The sequence below is a fragment of the Hirundo rustica genome, chromosome 12 (genome assembly GCF_015227805.2).
Source record: "Hirundo rustica isolate bHirRus1 chromosome 12, bHirRus1.pri.v3, whole genome shotgun sequence".
Classification (NCBI taxonomy): domain Eukaryota; kingdom Metazoa; phylum Chordata; class Aves; order Passeriformes; family Hirundinidae; genus Hirundo; species Hirundo rustica.
The window spans coordinates 15,063,229-15,082,833 of NC_053461.1; the positions used below are offsets into that span (position 1 = coordinate 15,063,229).

General features: G+C 43.5%; 1 protein-coding gene across 4 annotated transcripts in view; it reads left to right on the plus strand.

The window, feature by feature from the left end:
• SLC25A26 (solute carrier family 25 member 26) overlaps positions 1-19,605 on the plus strand; it is an 86,373-nt gene that overhangs the window by 52,015 nt on the left and 14,753 nt on the right. For 3 of the 4 annotated variants that reach the window (XM_040075974.2, XM_040075977.1, XM_040075976.2), the window contains 2 exons: positions 7,460-7,504; positions 18,454-18,523. In XM_040075974.2, coding sequence (XP_039931908.1) covers positions 7,460-7,504; positions 18,454-18,523 — 115 coding nt within the window. Of the gene's footprint in view, positions 1-7,459; positions 7,505-15,279; positions 15,354-15,450; positions 15,641-18,453; positions 18,524-19,605 lie in introns of those variants that run through there. The other variant, XM_058422172.1, reaches the window with a different exon arrangement.

Sequence of the window (19,605 nt, forward strand, 5' to 3'; positions counted from 1 at the left end):
TGGTGTCCACCAGTGAATTTTTTTTTTTCTTTGATTAGACTTTCCAAGTTTGTATTTAGAGGCTATTCCTTGATAGGTACCTTTCATAAGGCATTTTTAAAATTATATTTACATTTAAAATGCCCCGTGTATGTAAAATGTCCATTAAAATGCTCTCAGAGTCGGGGTGCTGCCCAGACAGTGTGTGTGTGTGCACCCATGGGCTGATGTGATAGCTCCTCCAATGTCGGGAGCTTTTCCTCAGAAGACTTCTTCCAGAAATGCCGCTCTCCATGCTCTTGGGTTCTGCTCCTGTTTCTTTCATGAGAACAAAGATTAGTCCTTCATGGTCCTAAACTCAATGCATGTGCATGACTTAAAGGCATTACCTACCAATAAATAGGAGATTAGCTGCGGCTTGTGTATTTCCTGATCAGTTCAGGTTTTTTCAGATGGCTCGTTGTTATCCCGTTTCCTTTAACGATGGGACACTTTAATGAGTTTGCCATCTGACATACATCTGCTTCCTGTTAAACAATACCTTCATTCTTCTGGAGCTGCTAAACTCATCTTTTATCCTACAAGATTTTTATCTGCGCCCTGAAAACAGCATGTACGAATCGGTGTCAGCATATTCATTTACTTGCTGGGAGGCTTTTTTTTTAATATGTTGTTGAAAATGAATAGCAAAACGAGCATCTCCTTTAATGCTTATTTGTTGGAAAATGGGAGAACATGGATATTATTTGTGTAATTAGGGGCTGGTCAGTCCAGCTCATGTTTGAAATCCAATAAAATCGACTTTTGTGGCTGACATTGTACAACTTCTAATAGCTATTCTGTTCTCCCAGCAGAGTAAGAAGGGGCTGGTTCAAGAAGGGGTTGGGGTGGAATTTGAAGCTGTTAATGTTGTTTCTTTGAGGAAAGAGCCTTCAATAGCTCAATGATGGTCTGTCTCACGCGTGTGCAAAGTTAGGGCTCTGTGATCATGAGGATCTCTTAAATCAATCCAGCCTGCATTGAGTTTGTGCATCTGCCTCAGTGCCTCTCTTTTCCCACGTTTTGGAAACACACAGTCGTGCTGGATCTCTGACTATTTTCTCTTTGCTGGTCAATATTGCCCCTGCAGAAAAACTTTTTTTTCCTTTATTTTTCTTTGCTCTTTTAATCACAGAACCTTTTTTCTCATGGAGGGAAAACTGAATTTTCCTTTTACGTACCTTTACTACATAATATGCCATATAAGTTGCTTTTATAATGAGTGTGTGATGCTATTTAAGAGGAAATGTGGATGTAAAGTTCTGCCACACAGGTCCAAAGGACATCTGTGAGAATGGCTTGTAACCAAATTAGGCAACCCTGTGGGGCACATAATGTTTTGTCTTGGAAAGGAATTTAGTTCCAACCATTCACATATGCCAGGTGACAAGTGGAAGTACTTTGGGGTTAGAGCTGGGGAAGTGGAGGAAGCAAGGTGCAAATATTTATTTGAGAGTTAGCAGATGCCTGAACCGGAAAAATTACTGCAGTTCGGGAATTTTGTATTTCTTCCCATTTACGTTTTGCAGTTTTCTCCCAGCTCACACGGGGTTAATGTTATTTGCTTGAAAATGAGGGAATTGCTGATTACTTCAGGTGGCTGCTGGTGCATGATCTGAAACCTTTGTTTTAATTATACTCTTGGCATTGTTGAGATTGATGTTTCTACCACCCTAAACACCATTCCTTTGCCTCTGGCAGTGCTGCAGAGCTGTGTGTTCAACTCTGAAGGGCTGAAAAGTTGTTTGTTGCAAATGCAACTTGATAGTTTTCCCTGTGATGGCTGAGCTTCCCGTGGGGTTCCACCTCTGGCTTCGTGCAGTCTTATAGCAAGGTGCTGTGTGTGAACTTGGTCCTTCACTGTTTTCCTTAAGGAGCGAAGCCAAGAGCTCTTCCTTGGTCATGGCTGTGCCAGCATTGTTAAACTTGCCTGAAAAGCTTTGTTTGTTTTTGCATCAGTGTTTATTAACAAAGCTCTCCATCATTTGTTTAACATACAAACTTCTCCGTTCTTTCGCCACTCTCCCAACCTTCCATCTCGCAGAGCTGCAGGAGCACGGCTGATGGCTCTGACAGGCTTCCATTCATGTTAAGATTACAAATTGCCTTCTTGTAGTTCAGTTCCTTGTGGGGTCTGCAAGTTTTTCAAGGAGAGCCTGAGAGACAATATCACATGAAGCTTTTGCAAGAAAATAAGTCTGCTTTGTCAGCTTTAGGATATCCCATCGATGATGGGTCTGAAACACTTTCACCTTCAGTCAGTAGAAAAGCTGTGAAACCTGCAGATCTTCTTGACAGTGGCTATTGCTGTGACCCCTTGCCTTGCCTCATTTCATGCTGTCTTTTCAAAGCCCATCCTAGGGAAAGTATATTTATAGCTGGAACATCAGTTTATCATCATCAGATGTATTGGGCAAGTGTGTGAAGAATTTTAGGAGGGCAAGACACTGAACCAAATTTGCTGGCATTATTAACAGAGATGTTTAACTCCAGTGGGCTGACAGGGTTGTTTTATTCTGTTTTAACTTGAACCTACTAAAAAACCCTTCTATCCTTTATAAAGGAGCTAGGGGAAAAAAAAAAAAAAAAGGGATTGTAAAAGGGGCTTAGGTAATGGGAAGATTGTTCTCCTGAAATGTGCTGTTTATGTATCCTCAGAAAACAGTATATTTTTGCTATTCAGAAGTGGGTTATTCGACTGTTCTTGGCAATTGCACTCGAGAAAGCACAGTTTGGCACAGCAGCTCAGTACTCCTCATAAACACAGGCTTGGGCAGTGATGGCCCTTCTGTCCTTGTCACGGTGAGTGCAGGTGACAGGCTGGGTGCAAGTTTGAGAGCTGCCCCATGAGGATGAAATAAGTTCTCCCTGAAGTGAGCAGATGTTCTTGCTGCTGGCCTTCGTGACATTCACGCTCTCAAAATCCTCTTCATAAATGTTTGCTTTTCTCCCATTGCTGTTAATGTAGGGAACAGAGGGGCAGGGGGTGAGAGCAGTTTCTGGGGTGGAGGGGCACTTTCAGGGACACTGAGAAAGCTCTTACAAGGTGAGCCTGTTCCTCCTCTGGCTGTTTATGCCAATGTCTCCTCCAGTATTTACTCTAACGTTTGTAAGAGCAGATAAGTCTTCTGGAGAGCAAATCCTGCTGAACTGGGGACAGGGAAAACCTGAATAAACAAACATGTGCCACAGATTAGTAAGAACATCTGTTGCTTTTATATTGTTTTGAGAACACATACCACAGTTTTTCATTTCTTCTGCTTTTTTAGTTTCTCCCTTTCTTTCTGTCTCTCTCTTTTCTTCTTCTTTTTAAATATATTGCTAATAAAGGTTGGAGGTAGAAAGCACAGCTGGACTCTGCATGACATGCCACTGTTTAATTTCTAGCTCGGAGGATGAGAAGAAGAGTAGTTTTATTGTATCCTAGAAGAGAATAAAGCCACATGCAAATTCCAGCCATGGACATCTGTTTCCTCTTTGTGCGAAAGAATTCTCATATTTGGAAGGGAATCCCAGTTCTGAAAAGGCTGATGAGGTTTTGGGGTTTTTTTCTTTTGTTTTTTCCCCCATTCTTCTCCACTCCTTCAGCATGCTGCCCTTGCTCTGGCTGCTTTTCTCCTCGGGACAATGTCGGCTTGCAATTTACCATCAGATATCAAATGGGTGAATTTTGAGGTACTTTGAAGTGTTGTGTTGTAGTTACAAGGAGCATTCTTAAGTTCCTCCTTAAATTTCTTTTGTTTAATTAAACAGTATTTGGTGGGAGGACTTTTGCTCTGTCATCAATCTTCAGTACTTACAGGTTGGTATTTTTCTTTAGAAGCGACATGTGTGTATCTGCTGCTTTGGCAGGGAAGTGCAGCTATTTCTAAAAGTAACTTATTGAACACAATCATTTAAAATACTTTGTGTCAGGGGAATTAAGTGCATGTGTTGAAGTAAGCATCTGCAAAGTTCATTACCTTAAGTTAGGCATCAGGTGCTAAGGACTACAGGGACCAGAGTAAATGATCATTTCACTAACCTGTAAAACATTTTAGAATAATTATTTGCAGCTGTCTGGGGGCTTTAAATTTGCCTTTTGTGTGTGTTTAAGGGTCGACTCTGATGAACAAACAGCATAGTTATATAACATTAGGCCAGACACGAGAACTGGTACTCTCTGTCTATTTTATATTAATGTCGAATGAGAGGTTGGTGGAGCTTGCCAGGGTTTCATATTTGCTGGCAGCAAGTTACCCACATGTGTGGACCACATTTTTATTGTTGCCTTAGCCTATTTCAGGCAGAAATATCTCTGCCTAACAGGGTGTGATTCTCTTCATTGCTGAAGAGTTTTTTCTTTTAAGAAGCAAAATACGAAAAGGAATGAAATATTCTAAGTGTTCAGATTGAGAAGTGTCCCCAGACTGGAAGATTTTGTCACGTCTACCATGGTGGAAGAATAAAGGGCAGCAAGCCATCAAAAGGCTTTTTCGTGGTCGGATGAGCTGCCCTCACGCAGCTATTTCTTTTTGCATATATTAGTGCTACTTTTGGGTGTGGGCTGTTTAGTCTGGTCTCTTAGGGAGACGAGGCTTATGCAAGCAGGGTGATTGCACACATGGACACACAGCAGCCTGCGCAGCCCTTCCACATCTCGACCACGGAAATGTGGCGGAGGGGCAGGGGCTGCAAAGATAAACAGGAGTTCTGATAACGTTCTTGAAAATACGTGTGTGAGGGGAGAATAAAGGGGATTAAGTGGTTTGAGGGAAGGCTTTCAATAGGAGCTGAACTTTCAACAAGGGCTGTGGAATAGATCTCAAGAAGAAGTGTGATGGAGGTCCCTGTCATGGGAAGATTGCCGAAGGCGGCTTGGAAATGGTTTGGCTTCAGAGAATCTGGTGACAAACCCCAAATCTGCAGGAAGACAGACTCCCTTTCTTTCCAACACCCATGAAATTGCTTGTGTGAGTTTTGTTTTTTAAGTCAGGATGTCAGACAGGATCCAGTGGGCGACTGCAGTAAACGTAGGGCATCTCCTTAGGATCAGATCTTCTTAGTGCAGCAAAGACGGCTGCTGCTCTGCTTGGTGGTGGTGGTGCTTCCTATATTGTTTGGGGTTTGCAAGTTTTTAAACTCTAGTAAAGTGTGACTTCTGAATGTTTAGACCCTTATCTTGCAGCCCTCTTAGAGAGAAGGGAGCCCAGTGGCTGTACAGGTCCCCCTGACACACATCCAAAATCTTTCCAGGCTGCATCCCACGGGGCACGTGGGGAAAAGGGAAACCCATAATCCCCATCCCGCCCGGGCTCCCCTGAGCAGGACACAGAAAGCAAACACCCCTAACACCGAAAATCAAACAGCACTTGTGAACAAGTTTCCCCTTTGATTAAAATGCTTCTAGCTAGGCGATATAAAGGGGATTATGTCACAAGCTTCCCTTGTTGTCCTATTAACAGCTGCTTAATTTTACCACTCATTCACGAGCATAGGAAAGCAAAACTTGGAGGCTGTGTTTGAAAGCTTGTTTTGTTTGGTGTACAGCTGGATACAGAGCGTTTCCTTTTCTCTTTTTTAACAAATTTGAAGCAAATGTATTGGTTATTGTTACTTATTTTTCCCTATTTTTTTGGCCTAGATAATAGAATATTGTGTTGCTTTTCGTTTTACATTACAAAGAAATCATTCTATATAATTTCAGTTCAGCATCGCTGCAGTAGCACGTGGGTGTGTATATATCTTCTCATAAATACATTACCACACATTACTGTCAAAGAGCTGGGCTTTTTCACCCAATATTAAAAAAGAAATTTAATTGCTACACTAGAGTTTCAAGACCCTGATAGATAAGAGCCATGTCTGACCTTTTCTGTGGGGCTCTGAGATGCCACCAGGGATATTGCTCATTGTCCAAGATGACAAACTTCCTCTGAGATTTCAGTTTGTCAGCTCAGTGTACAGCAGTGACATTGATTTCTTCTCACTGCCATTTCCTGCCTGAATAGATAACAAATTTTCTGTGGCAGGTGTCTGTCAAGTTTAGTTTTGCCTGGCAGATTAACTTAATAGACTCATTTATTAATCATTACTTGCAGCACAGGGAAGCAGACAATACTCTTTGACTCCTGTGATGTTGAATTGATGTTCCAGTTCAGATTCCTTTGTGTAGCTTGAATTTGGGTTTAATAAGCCATTCATATCTCTAGTGAACGTTTTTAACCTGACATCACTCAGAACAAAGACACCTGCATTAAATAAGCATGATCCATTTTGAGTATCTACTCCTTTTCATGGTAGAAGATGTGTAAGTGCTTTCTGAGACTAAATAATTTGATAGATGAACTGCCTAATCAGCCTAAACAAGGGGGAGAATCAAGAAAGATAAAAGTAGGAGAAAATAGGTAGTTGGAGGAAGATTTGAGCCTGGGGTTGATTGGCTAACAAAGTGGAGGAGATAATGTAGCTTTAGGAAGGGGCAAGGCAGACCTGCAGATAGAGCTGTAGGGTGATCCTAGGACAGGCCAGTGCTTTCCTAGAGACCCTTTTCTCTGAGATGTCTTGAGACAGATATTCAGCCTGGAGACAGCAAAAGCAGAGTTGATACTAGAGGTAGGTATGACACGAGGCTTCTCTGAGTGCTGAAGGACAAGGAAGAATTTAGTGGGGGGCTTTATGGAGGAAGAAATATAATAGAGGGCATAACCTTGGCAAGTGCTGTCTCTTGTTGCAAAGCGTGTTCACAGTGAAGACTGACTGATGAGCTGAGGTTTCTGTCAGGGCAACATCTGTGAAGGACATGGGAATGTGCAGGCACTCCTGGGACGGGGCAGCAGGAGTGAGCCTAGACAGAGACAGGCTGCTGCTGGACAGAAGAACCCCGTGTTACAGGCAGTGAGAGCCACCAAGCTTCTCCCTTTTAGCTGGGTTGTGGTAGCTCCACACAACCTGCTTTTAATTCTCAAGGGAGCTGCTTCACGGGAGATCAGGGGACATGTCCAGGAACGTTTTTGCAGCTGATGGCCAACCGCAGAGCCCTGGTTGCAGCACCACATCTCAGAATCTCCACTGCTGAAGATGTTTTTTGCCAGGCTGTGTTCCTGGCCTCGGGAACGTGTTTCTTGAACCATCCTTACGGCTTTCTTGGCTGACTGTCAAACCGAGAATGTCCCTGCACTAGATCACACTGCGTATTGCTCTTCTAGGCCACCCTGGTAACAATACATTAACCTCTCAGCAGGGAATGTGATAAACAAAGTAAAACTGCTTTAGTGAAACCAGTCATTTAATGGCAGCATACATAAAGTGTCCGTAAAGATTTGTAAGTGTAATAAGCTGCAGTTCACTGAGAGAACAATAACTGTTCTTAATTTAGCCAGTTGAGGAACATGCTAACCCAATTTACTTTTGTAACATGTTGTTGTTCTTTTTTTTTTTTTTTTTTTCCCCACCTCTCCAGATTCCTTTCTCTCTGGTACAGTTTCCCCTCTGGGAGTCCTTAAAGGTAAGTTCTCATTAGTGATGGAAATGTTAAGTTATACATTTTGCAAAGGCTTTCCATGGTAACTTATCTGACTCCATTATTGCGATTATGAGTATGTTCAAGAATCAGCAATTATGTGCCAACCTACCTGTGCATGTGAAGATCATAGACCTGAATATCTGAAAAATAACAGGGAATATCTAACCGCTGATCTGTGGCATGCAGGCTAGATTTTACTCCCAGCGAGCCAGAAATTTTATCTTCACCTCCAACTTTTTTTTACTGCTTAAAAAGAGTGGGAACCACCTTGTGTTGTGTGATTTCTTTTTTCTTTATCTTATTTTAATTTTTTTTAGTGTTTTGCTCTTCATGGCAGAAGGAACTTGCAAATGAGAAAACTTTTTCAGGCTGGGTTTTGTAAACATCACTGAAAAGATATTTTGATTGGCTGCATGTACTTTTTTTTTTTAAGCTCCTTTAAAGAAGGTGTCAGTGGATGATGTTTTAACAGTGCAGTTGTTTGGGATGATATGCTGTTCTCCCACCAGCAGCTGGTTGCTCTGTTTACCATGGCCAGAGTCAGGATCTAGATTTTTGAGTGGAGGGTTGGATTGGAAGACGTCATTTCTCCATCCCTCTGTATTGCCTTGAACTCACTGCAAAAGATGAAAGGAAGGGTTTTTCAAGTACTTGGAGGTCATCGGGCAGAAACACTGAGAATTGTTGCAGATCATTGAAAACAGTGTAGCAAAATATATTTATAAAAGAGGAGCTGAAGAGAGAAGCTTTCTTCCCGGTAGAAGTGATGGACTTCTGAGCCAGCTCAGCAGGGAGACCCAAACTGGGTCCTTGTGTGTTGGACTGGGACAACAGTTTGTCCTCTTGCTGTATGTCTGTTGCTGGGGCTGTTTGGGGGGACAAGCTCACAGTGTGAATATTGGCATGTAGAGGCTTCAGGGAGTTTGATTTAAAGGTGAATCCACGGGCAGGAAGAGCATGAGAATCATCGAGAGCTTTTGCAGAACTGAGCTGTGTTCGTGGAGGATTCTGTAGGTGCTTCATGAGCTCAGCCTGCTGTGGGGTCTGGGTATCATCCCACTGCCCAGGGGAGCTTGGGCTGCCTTATTAGGAATCTGTTTCCCTGCTAGTGTCCAGGAATGGCTTTCTGTAAACTCTTCAGCAGTGGTACTGGCCCAAGCTGCTAATAGTTAGTGCAGCAGCCGTGTTTGGGAGCAAGAGGTGGCAATGCTTAAAGGGAAAAAGTGTGGTGTTATGTGCCAAAACCACATAAACCAGCAGCATTGTGTAGCTGTTTGCAGAATGTAAAGTTGTTTTAACTGATGTCCACGTAGCTGTGACAGTAAATTGTATTGTTTACATTACAGGCTTTAAAGAAGACAGTTTGAATTTAGCTAACTACAGGAGTGAGTCACTCAGGATGAGGGATCTTGTTTAATCTGAAGAGGTTAGTGCAGATCTGAAGAGAAACAAAACTCGTGTCAGTTTGTTCCACAAACCTGTTGCATTAGATTCTTCTGATGTGGACTCAAGAGTAAAAAAACTGCAAAAATCAGTCTGGCATACTCAGTCACGTCGGCTCAGCTCAGGGAGAGAGCTCAGGGTTTGTCATATCAAAGCTGGGCAGTGAAAGCAGAATACATTTTGTTTATCTGAGGGACGCTCTTAAAAAATTGTCCTGACAGTATAACAAAGGACAAAAATCATTATTGTCATCAAGAGGATGGATGTGGCCAGTGGTGTCACTGGGAGTATGGCTGAGGGTGTAGGGCTCCTCAAGGGTGCAAGGGAGCATGAACAGATAGTAATCACAAAGAAAAGAAATGCAAAGGACAAGCAGAAAATGGTACAAAGCCTGAACAGAAAAGAGTTATTGAGATGATGCCTGAGGGACTGTTCTGCACTGTATTAATAGGATTACTTGAGAGAGTAACTGTGGGAGCAGTTGTGTATGATGTGTGTGGGCCATCTCACTGAAGAGAACAGAACAAGTGCTGTGCCTGTGTCATTTTTAAAACCATTAGTACAAAGTTACATGAGCTGATGGAAGATGGACTCAGTCTTATGATTCCCTGAACAAGCTGATCACCATAAAAATAAGGAAAACCTTCCCACTGTGAAAGGACAGTTAGAGAGGCACATGGAAGGAGAGTTTCCTTTTCCTTCAATATGTGCTGACTGCAGCCAGCAGCAGGGTGTTAAGCTTAAAGAAGCCTAATAAAGGCTTGTAATAGGTAGCAAATGGTGTGTTTCTATATCCCATTTTCTCTCTCTGCTTTACCCCAAGCTGCTCTGGTTATTCCTTATGCGTTAGTCACAGAGGTTGCATGCACAGTATTCTCCTGTCTGTGAATGTGCACCAGCTGTCCCCTGTGAGAGCAAACTTGCATGCCATGCACTGAACTATGTTAAAAAAGAGAGAGCGTTGTATGGATTTCTGAACGATAGGGTTACGTTGGCTGTGGGTGCTGGCAAAGGGAGGATGGCAGTAATTAGCAAGAAACAGATACTGCTTCAAATACAAGTCTTACAGTGACTCAGGTGAACACACAATTTAGGAACAGGTAATAGACTCCTTTCTTAGTTCAATGACTCAAGAAACAACAATAAAGAAATTACGGTGCTTTTAATTAAAAAACGTAATTTTTTTTAAAATTTTGTTTAGGTAGCATCCACTGCTATAAGGTGTGCTTAATGTCCTTTCTCTTCCCAATTCTCCATTTCTCCATATTTTGTTTGAGGCACAGATTATTGCTATAAATAAAAAGAGAGAAGGAAACTGCTATGGTGTATGAGATTTCAGGACCTTGTAATTCCCAGCTAGGGTGAGTTAGTCCAAGCCTTACAGGTAGAACAGTTTTGAGTTCTTCTCAGAGTTTGGGGAGAGAAAGGATGTTACAAATTTTATTCACTTTCTGCTACACTGACTCTCAGAAGAGCTGAATATTACTGCGACAGTTTGATCGGGAGTTTGATCAGGTTTAGGTTCTTTTTTGTGGGGTTAATGCTTCTGATCCCATCTCAAAGCCAGGTGGCCCTGAAGAAAGGCAGCAGAGCATAGACGTGGTGTGCTTCCCAAAGAACAGCCCAGCACAGAGCCTTCTATATTAGTTCAGGTTTTGGAATTAATGTTGGAAGATACAGTCCCCTTGTATGCTGCCCTGGAATTTCCAGGCTGCCTCAGTAAGTTGCTTTGGAAATACTATATGTGTGTTCCTTACTGTGGGAATTTCACAATGTGGGCTGTGTATTTGGCATGAAATTGTTGTGGGTTACAAGAGACTGGTGCAGCTCCTGCCTTCGTGCTGCTGCCAGGGCTGTGCAGTCTCTGCTCAGTCTCTTTGCCCCTGTGGAGCCCAGCCCTCCTGTCTTATCTTTTATTATCTTCTCTTCAGACATTTTATTCAGCATTTATAATCATCATGCCTGAGTTCCTACCAGCAGCAAATAAGTGATTTATCATTTGTTTCATGTCTTAATCCTTCTCTTTTAGAACTGAGAAAAACGACAGCTTTAATTTCTGCTGAGAGGGGATTACAGAAATACAGGGCATCGGGTGTTTGTTTTTTTGGTTTTTTTTTTTCAATAAAATAGCATTTTAAAACCCTACAGAAAATCGAGAGCCTCTGGTTAGGTTTGAGTTCGGAAACTTCTTGTCAAAAATGCCTGTTTCTTAAGGCTCAGTGGAAATGGTGAGATCCCTCGGAGAACAGTGCTGTGTGTAAGACAAACCCTTCTCAGGTGAAACAAGACTCAGTCCTCTTGGGTTTTATATTTCTGCATGTTGGCTGCGCTTCAGAGCCTCTGAGAGTTACTCAAATGCAGCTGTACAGGGAGAATGGTCTCTTTATAGACCAAATGTATTGTATGTCTGGAGAAAAGGCTTTGGTAGCCAGCAAGGAGAGAAGGAGCAGGCGGGACAGGAGGACAGAGGTCTCAAATGAGTTGACTTGAAAAACAAGGGGTTTTTGTTTGTTTAGTTGGTGGATTTTTTTGAGGAAAACAAACCTACTGTCCTGGGAACCTTTTGTCTTTTTCATTAGACAGGTCTGACTCTTAAGATGAGACACTTGGACATTGCTGAGACTGTGGAACATCAGGGTCAGCCAGTCCTGCCCCTACAAACCCAACCTCTCTGGGAGGGCTGGCACACACTGTGCTGCTCTGCTGGCCCAGGAGCTGCAAAGAAAGATAAAAATCTTCAACTGACCATGCTTGAGGTGATGTCTGACTTTTCTGGCACACAGTAGGGCCAGGATTTCCCTCTTTGTCTCAGTACTGAGCAAAATTTAGAGCTCTTAGACCTCCTGCAGATCTAGTGAGCCCACAGGTTTTTTGTCACTGGTTTTAGCAATAAAATAATTTCCTTAAATCCGTAGGTCTCGCAAATTAACAGGTGTTATACTGAAAGAGAATGGGGAGTGTCCAGCCATTCCCCTGTGAGGCTAAGCAGGATCAGAAAATTGGTTGGGTTGGAACAGGAGTTCCATGGATCAGTTCTAACCTGGTTTTTTGCCCACATAATGGAGACCAGGTTTGGGGTTGGACTTAGGTCCTTTGTTTTCTGTTCAGGTGCAGCTGTCTCCATAGGCACGAGGCGCTTGAGTTGAGGGGAATGTGCTGGTGAACTGAACCTAGATCTTGAGGGCAATGGCATGTGCTCAGTTCCTTGGTTCTCTTGGTTCCCCCCTCCAGAGAGCTCAGCTTCTGGGGGCTGGGATAGGCAGTGTTGGGAGAGAACTGATTCTAGGGTGGGCTGAGCCTTGCTCTTGGTCATCAGTGCAGATAGATACTGAGATATATCTCGAAACTTGCTGTGCAAAGACTGCTTGATGGCTTTCTGTGGAGAGTGAAGACTAACCTTGGTTGAAGCTCATTGCACCTGATTTTTAAAGTTAGTAAGAATGAAAAGATTGCAGAATAGTTCTGCCCAGGCAGCTGGGGTTCTCAGCCATAATCCGTGTTTATAACTCCACCATTGAATCAATAAACCACATGCTATTTCCCTCCTAAAATTTACAGTCAGATCTGTTGCTGCTTAACATGGCAAGTAGAAAATAGATGCATGTAGCCAAACTGGGCCTTAAATGGCTCTTTCCCTGCTGTACAGGTAGGTGACCGTTTTCCTTTTTTCCTGGAGAAGCACTCCAGTATTTCTTTCCTCTGTGCTCAGCTGCACATAAGTCAGGAGTAAATGAAACCCAGGCCCAGCTTTGAAGCCATTTCCTCGCAGGCAGTGCAGTAAGTGTTCTACCATGCCTCGCTCCCTCCTGGAGTAACCATTGGGCTGATTTGGGGATTAGGTCCTGATGGTTAAATACCACTGTCTGCCATTTGCTTAGGTGCTGAATCAGGAGAAGAGCTTTGCAGGGGTGTTGGGGGCGGGATGTAGCGTGTCCATGCCACGAGCAGAGCGGCTGCATTTTTCTCACAAAGGAACAATGCACCCAACAGCTGTTGAGCAAACAGCCCTGGCTTTATTGCTGCCACAATAAGTGTCATTCACGCCGTCCTGGGGCACAGCCCGAGGAATGCTGCACACCATCTGCACCAAAGGGAGAGAAACAAATGCAACCCTTGCTCACAGCACTGCAGGCACGTTTGGGAAAAGTCAGACAGCCTTGGATCATCAATACAGCATTTGAGCGGGCCAGGGGAAGACAGGCTCACACAGTCTATAGATACAGAGCCAGATTGTGATGCTCTTGGTCATGCTCAGGCCACAAGAGGTTCTCCAGAAGTTGCTAAGCTTGCCAGTGACATCTGGGGATGTTTGAATATTGAAGATTTGGTTTGGACACCGGTTATTTGCTAAAGAATCGTAGCAGATTTATGTAATTCTTCCGTGTAATTTATTCACACACACCTAGGTAGCGCAGATCTAATAGGTAAGAGCGGTGCAGGTGCTCAAGAAAAACCCTGCTGGCTTTCAAGTGGTTTTTCAGAGGTGCCTTTTCCCTCCCTGTGTGTCCCTTTGTGCCATGGAAACTGAGTGTAGCTGTTCTGCCTTGCCTTGGGAACACTGTTTCGAAGAACATTTCCTTTAACCAGGCTTTTAGCACATCCATTTTGATTTACATCCAAATGGGTCACAGACATCAATGCAGTATTATATGGGCAGAAAAAGGGAATGAAATGCTTCTAACATGAAAAATATGCTCATGCATATAGGCCAACTTTTGTTCTCTTTCAATTTATCTAGGATTTGGGTGGCTTTAATTCTAGGACTGAATTCAGTACTGGCATAAGTGAGCACAGCTCCATTAGTGCAAAATGGAGTCTCAGCATTTATGTCAACAGTGAACTTAGATCATTGAATTTTTCCCATGTTTGGGCTTGCATGTTTCCTGCAAGATAATATACACATGTACTTGTCCATATGCTGCACATATGCACATAAAAATCCACTGAGGAAGACGTTTGGCTCTTTGCTCCGTGTTGACTTTATGTATAGAAACTGCAGTCAACTTGTGAGTTTTTTGCTTCTCCTGTAGCTAATGTGCCATGGATCTGTAAGGGTCAGCCATGCAGAGTGCCACGTGGGTAAAATCCCCGGTAGGAAAGGCAAACACGAAAATTTCTTTTCTTTCCTCATTCTGCAGGACCTCACATGCACACAGATCCATGTGATTCATTTCTGCTGAGTTTTTCTCCCTCGTTATCGTGAAGTTGAACACTGTTGTGAACAGAGTGGTACACAGAGATACTATAGATGCTTATCATTGGAGTGGATTGTAATATTTATTCAGCTGCAGGCCTCAAGTGTAGTGTATGCCATGAGTTCTGCTGGCTTGAAGAATAGCAAGGCCAAGGCAGAGATGTCTTATTCTCTGCAATGCTTCCTGCAGCACTGGTAGTGTTGGGCTCCTCATCAGGTTTGAGAGATGTTGCATTTTCCTGGATTACCAAAGCTTAGATGTCCTGAATATAGGCCATGACCTGGCTGCGTTGAGAACACAGAGCTGACAGCTGATTTTTGCCACAAACTTTTACTATAAATGCGTGGCAAAGGTGACAGGCAAGCACAGGTAAGAGTTGTGTGCACTGGTCAAAGGTTATTGGCCATCTGGAGGCCAGGTGTCCTCAGCACTGAGGAGCTCATATTCATGGGCACCAAATACTTCCCCCCAGTATTTAAAAGCAGAGGTAATATTTTTTGTTCATTTTTTAGATTGAAGGGCCTTTGGTATATCTTGAGAGTGACTTTTCTAGTCTCCCTCTACCCAACAAAATGGGATGTCCTCGTTTTCTCAGTATCAAAAGGGCAAAATAAAGTCTGTGGTGAGAATAAGGGGACACTGGCCTATGGAGCAGGATGAAACGGGATCGCTAGGAAGAAAAGTAGGGCTCTGCCCACGTATAAAACTTGACCCTTCTCTGTGAACATTATCCCTGTGAATAATTGGAGCTATGCAGTCAGGCTTCCCGCTGTGTCCCATCCCCTGAGGCCACACCCGCTGTATTGCTTTACACGGTGCAGCACCGCGGCGCGATTTACATACATATCACAGAAAAGTGTTTACAAAAAAAATTACCATGTGATTGAGCTGGGAAGCTGCAGAGGGCCCCAACTGTATGAGTTTCCATGCGCTTCAGCCAGAAGATTTATTTCCAATTTGTTATTCATAAGGGAAGAGAGAGAGAGATTGGGATGGGGTCCTTTGAAGTGGAAAACAAAGTCTTCTATTCAGCCTTCAGCTTAATAGAATACACATGACACAGGCTTGGCATGGCGGCCGCTTTCATGTAATGTGCTCCTTGTCATTTTGCTTTCCTAGGCTGTGAATGCTAGTGGGAATGGGTATTGCCCTGGAAAACTCAGATTATCCCCAGCAGCCTTCGGTGTGAGCAGGTAGAAGCCTTTTTGGTGCTGGTGGTGGGGAACCCAGGCTGAGCCAACTGCTGCAGTCGTGTTGCTCCTAATTCCTGGGTTGTGTTTCATGTTGCAGGAGCATGTGGAGAGAGAGCAGTGTCGTTGGGGTTCTGCAGGCATTACACGGGCGCTTCTGCCTTTTTTGGAGCCCCTGAGCAGTGTCCCTTGGGCTCTGAGCTCTGCCTGACCTGAGCTCTCACCATTATCTCCCCTCTGCTTCTGTGCAGCATCTAGGATAGCAGAGTGTGCTCTGAGCACTGTATCACTGCAATAACCGCGATTTTGTTCAAAATCAGTGTTTTGGGGATATATATATATATAATAAATGTGTGGTCCTATGTTTCTTTCCAGGAATAAAGCCCTGGTTTTATAGTAATCTACAAACCCCTAACAGGTTCAGTGCTTTGCCCTGTCCTAATGCTATTAAAACCTGCTCAAAGGGTGAGTGTTTCTGAAGAACTTACAGGCCTGACTTACCACAAAACCCTGTCAATTAGCTGGTCCATGGGCTATGAGAGGAAACATGTGTGACCTCCAGCACGTCATCCTGGCCCACAGCATGGTGTGGTTAGAAAGAATTTGGACCGGAGTCCTGCCGGTCCTCTTGGCCCTGTGACACTTGTTCCTCTTGGCCTCCTCCAGGATCATGTCCTCGTGCCCTTCTTCCCTCTTGCTCTTCTGCATGTTCAGGTTTGGAGCTGTGGGTGAATCACCGAAATTGGAGATGGAAAGAAACGCATGAAGTCATCTCATCCTGCCCTCGCCAGCGCAGGATTATTCCCCACAGTACAGTGTTGAGTGCCTTCTCCAATCTATTTTTAAATGACTCAAAGGAGAGGGCTTTCCTCTCCTCCCTGGGGAGGCTGGCTCCGCGGTTCAGTAGACCTCACTGTTGGGGAATTTGCTTCCTGTTCTCCAGCCTCAATTCTCCTTTTCCCTAATTTAATTGAACTGTTCCTGGCTCCACCCTTATAAACCATTTTCCGTATTGCATGACTGTTGCAAATACCTGTTGTCAATTTGCGGGCGTAATGGATGGGAATTCATCACCGTTCGCCTTGCTTGGCAGAGGCTCTTAGTGCAGAGCTGCGCTGGGCAGCCAGGCTTTATCAGAAACTAGATTTTACAGCTACGTGCCAAGAAATCAGAATGACCTTTTTCTTTGGACAATGACATTAGCATAAAACCCCATCATGACTGAGAATAGGCTGGGCTTCTGGCAAAGCCGTGAACATCTGTATTAGTGGGCTGGTTTTCCTCTTAGTCCTGCAGCAGCTCATCCACAGTGCATTTTTACATGGCAGCAGTAACTGTTCTGAGTTCATTGGTTTAGCTGTTAACGTACAGATGTTCGGAGAACGTGTAATGAAAAGAATACAATAATTCTGTTTCCATCAAAAGAAAGCTGTGGCTCCAGCAGCTCAGTTTTTAAATCCTGACTTTCAATTCAAGGTTTCTTAAGCACCTGAAGTGTTTTGCAGATGGGTGCTGAAGGTGGGATTTATGCTTTGTCAGCACCCAGATACTCTGGAAGGTAGTATGTGTAAGGGAGCGTGTCCTTTTTCCATCAGGACTGCGTTGCAAGAGAACTGTATGTCCAGAGACTGTAAGTTATTCCAGAAAAGCATGTTAATGGTTTTGAAGAATTATGAATCTCTATTTATTTATTTATGAGATGAAAATCAGTTTCTGCTGTGGGTGACGGCAGAATAGCAGCCCATACCGAAAACACCAGGAAAAGAATGGCTAGCATTAGAGAGGCTGGAACCCCTTCAGTGCTTTCGTACAGCAGAGCTGCAGCTATTTAGCTGTGGCAGGGTACCAAACAACATTGTGGCTGGCCATTGTTGCTTGAACAGTTTGATTTTTAAAACATTCAACTGAAATATAACCGCCAGCCAAGTTGGAAGATGCGAGTCACGAGGACAGCATGTTAAATGAAGAGCCAGCAAACGAGAGCAGAGTTCTCCTGCTCCAGGGGAAAGTGGCTGAATTGCAGACCAGGAGCCCAGGAGCAATAATCTCAGCCTAGCACTGCTATCCAGTTGCTTTTAAGAAAAAATTTTATAGCACGGAAGCAATATGACTTTAAAAAGAAGGAGAATGCCACAGCTATAAAATAAAATTGCTGATTTCTCTGTGGTGGGTCTCAGAAGGGCCATGGATCCCATCCCTTTTTCCTCAGTACTGATCCTCACATCATAAACCAGAAACCTCTCCTCCAGAGAGCTTGCAGTGTGAAGTGTTTCAGGAGATAAGAAGGGGCTGATGGAGCAGGGTGAAGGAGGGGAGAACACGGTGTCTGTAGCTGCCGTGGCAAACCCCTGCCAGCAGACACTGGCCTTTCTGCTTATTCTGACCCAGCTCATCAAATTGTGTGATGTGACTTCAGAGGTGGTTTTGGAAAGCACTGTTCTGGTTGGGGCTTTAGATGTGTGTGTTTAAATGCTGCTGTGAGTTAATGGATGGGAGCAGGGTGTGTGGGAGCCCTGCAGAGGAGGGTGTGTGGTCCCTAATGACGCCAAGTGAAAAACAGAGACACACCTGCTTTGGGGTATAATGGCAGTGATAAGCGTGATTTCTTAATGATGGGGTTTTTTGGGGAGTGTGAGGGGAAGGGTTGGTTTAGGAGATGTAGGGGAGCAAACAGGACTTGTATCTCGTGGAAGTGGGAGCTGCTCATTTTAAATGGAGCCTTTTGTACGCCTGGGCTGAGCTGGTGCTGGTTCTTGCATGCTGCCCTGCTGCTCGGTGTTTCGCTTTGTGCTGTTTTATCTGCCAAAACCAAAATAAATTCACAAAATATTTGCAAAGTTGCATGGCCACAGGCTTAAATACATACATATGAATTCCCTGAAAGCGATTTGCTTCAGGCCCTCCTCAGTTCCAGACGTCTTTCTCACTCCATCTGCTCGTTCAAGTACACAAGTTCCTTGGGAAAAATCACTTATTACATCACTCAAAAATGCCACAAAAATAGCTTTTCCCTTAAGTTCCCATCCTCAGAGTTAACTCACATGGGGATCAGATAGATTCAAACATTTAATAACTTTTTATTTTCCTTTCTCTTTAAACACAGGATCTCTGGTCATGGAAGCAGGGTCACGTGGTGGATTCTTGGCAGTCAGCGGTCTGTGGAGCTTTTGCAGGTGCAAAGGATTATATGTTATACTGGGAAAGACTAAAGAAGAAAGGGAAAAATGTGCAAATCTATTAAGTATAGCAGAACAACATTCCTTTGTAATTCAAGTTTGTTTAGAAGAAAACGGATCCAGTTGTTGTTCGGAAATAGGAAAGTCAGCAAAGGAAAGAGAAGAAGGAAAAAAAAAAAGACTTAACCAGGGTGTCTGTTTGAAAGACAACCAATTTGTTTTTGACAAATTTCTGTTATTTAAAAACCGTGGGCCTGTCAGTCAGGCTTTGTGATTATTTCAAAGTTGATTTGTAAAATCCTCATCCAGGAGAAACTTAGTTTGGGTGGGGGTTTGTGCAGCTGTTGGCTCCGAGCACTTCCCCAGGGGCTGAAGTGATTGCAGAGGCCGTGATTCACCATTCCTGTGACAGCTCTGACAGCCACGTAGATTAACTGGAGGCAGGAGAGCAGAGGGCCAGCACTGCTCAGCCTGGAGGCAAAAGCCTTCTGCAGCAAAAAAAAACCCCAGAGGATGAAACATCTGGGCAATCTCCAGACGCTACAACAAGAATAAAGAGTGGCAGAATACAATACTGCACTATTTATTACCAAACAAGCCAGTAGTTAATTGAATTCTTCAGTAGGCTTCTTGCTTGATTTTAGCCTACTGTACTTGTTTCCAAGAAAACAAAAAGAGGGGAAAAAAAAATCTAATAATGACTCATCAGTATAGCTGACAAGTTTGAGGGAGGAGAGATTCAACTGCCTTAATAGAAAAAACAGATTAATATTAAGGGGATGGATAGCCAGAGCTTTTTTCCCCAAGGAGCTAAAATACATTTTGAGATTCCAACACAGTAACAGAATATGTGGCAAAAAGAAATCCTGTTTAAAGAGAAATTATAGCATTGCTTGAAATAGAGATTATCAAAAGCAAAGCTTGTTCTTTGATAACTTACAAAATCAGAGCCATTACATTGTATGCAATTTTTTAAAAATAAATTCTGTTAGGGGGAAATGAAGTATTAATAGCAGCAGAATTCCAGCAGAGACTGAGGCTTCATTTTGAAGGGCACTGAAACTGCACAGCTGAGGGAG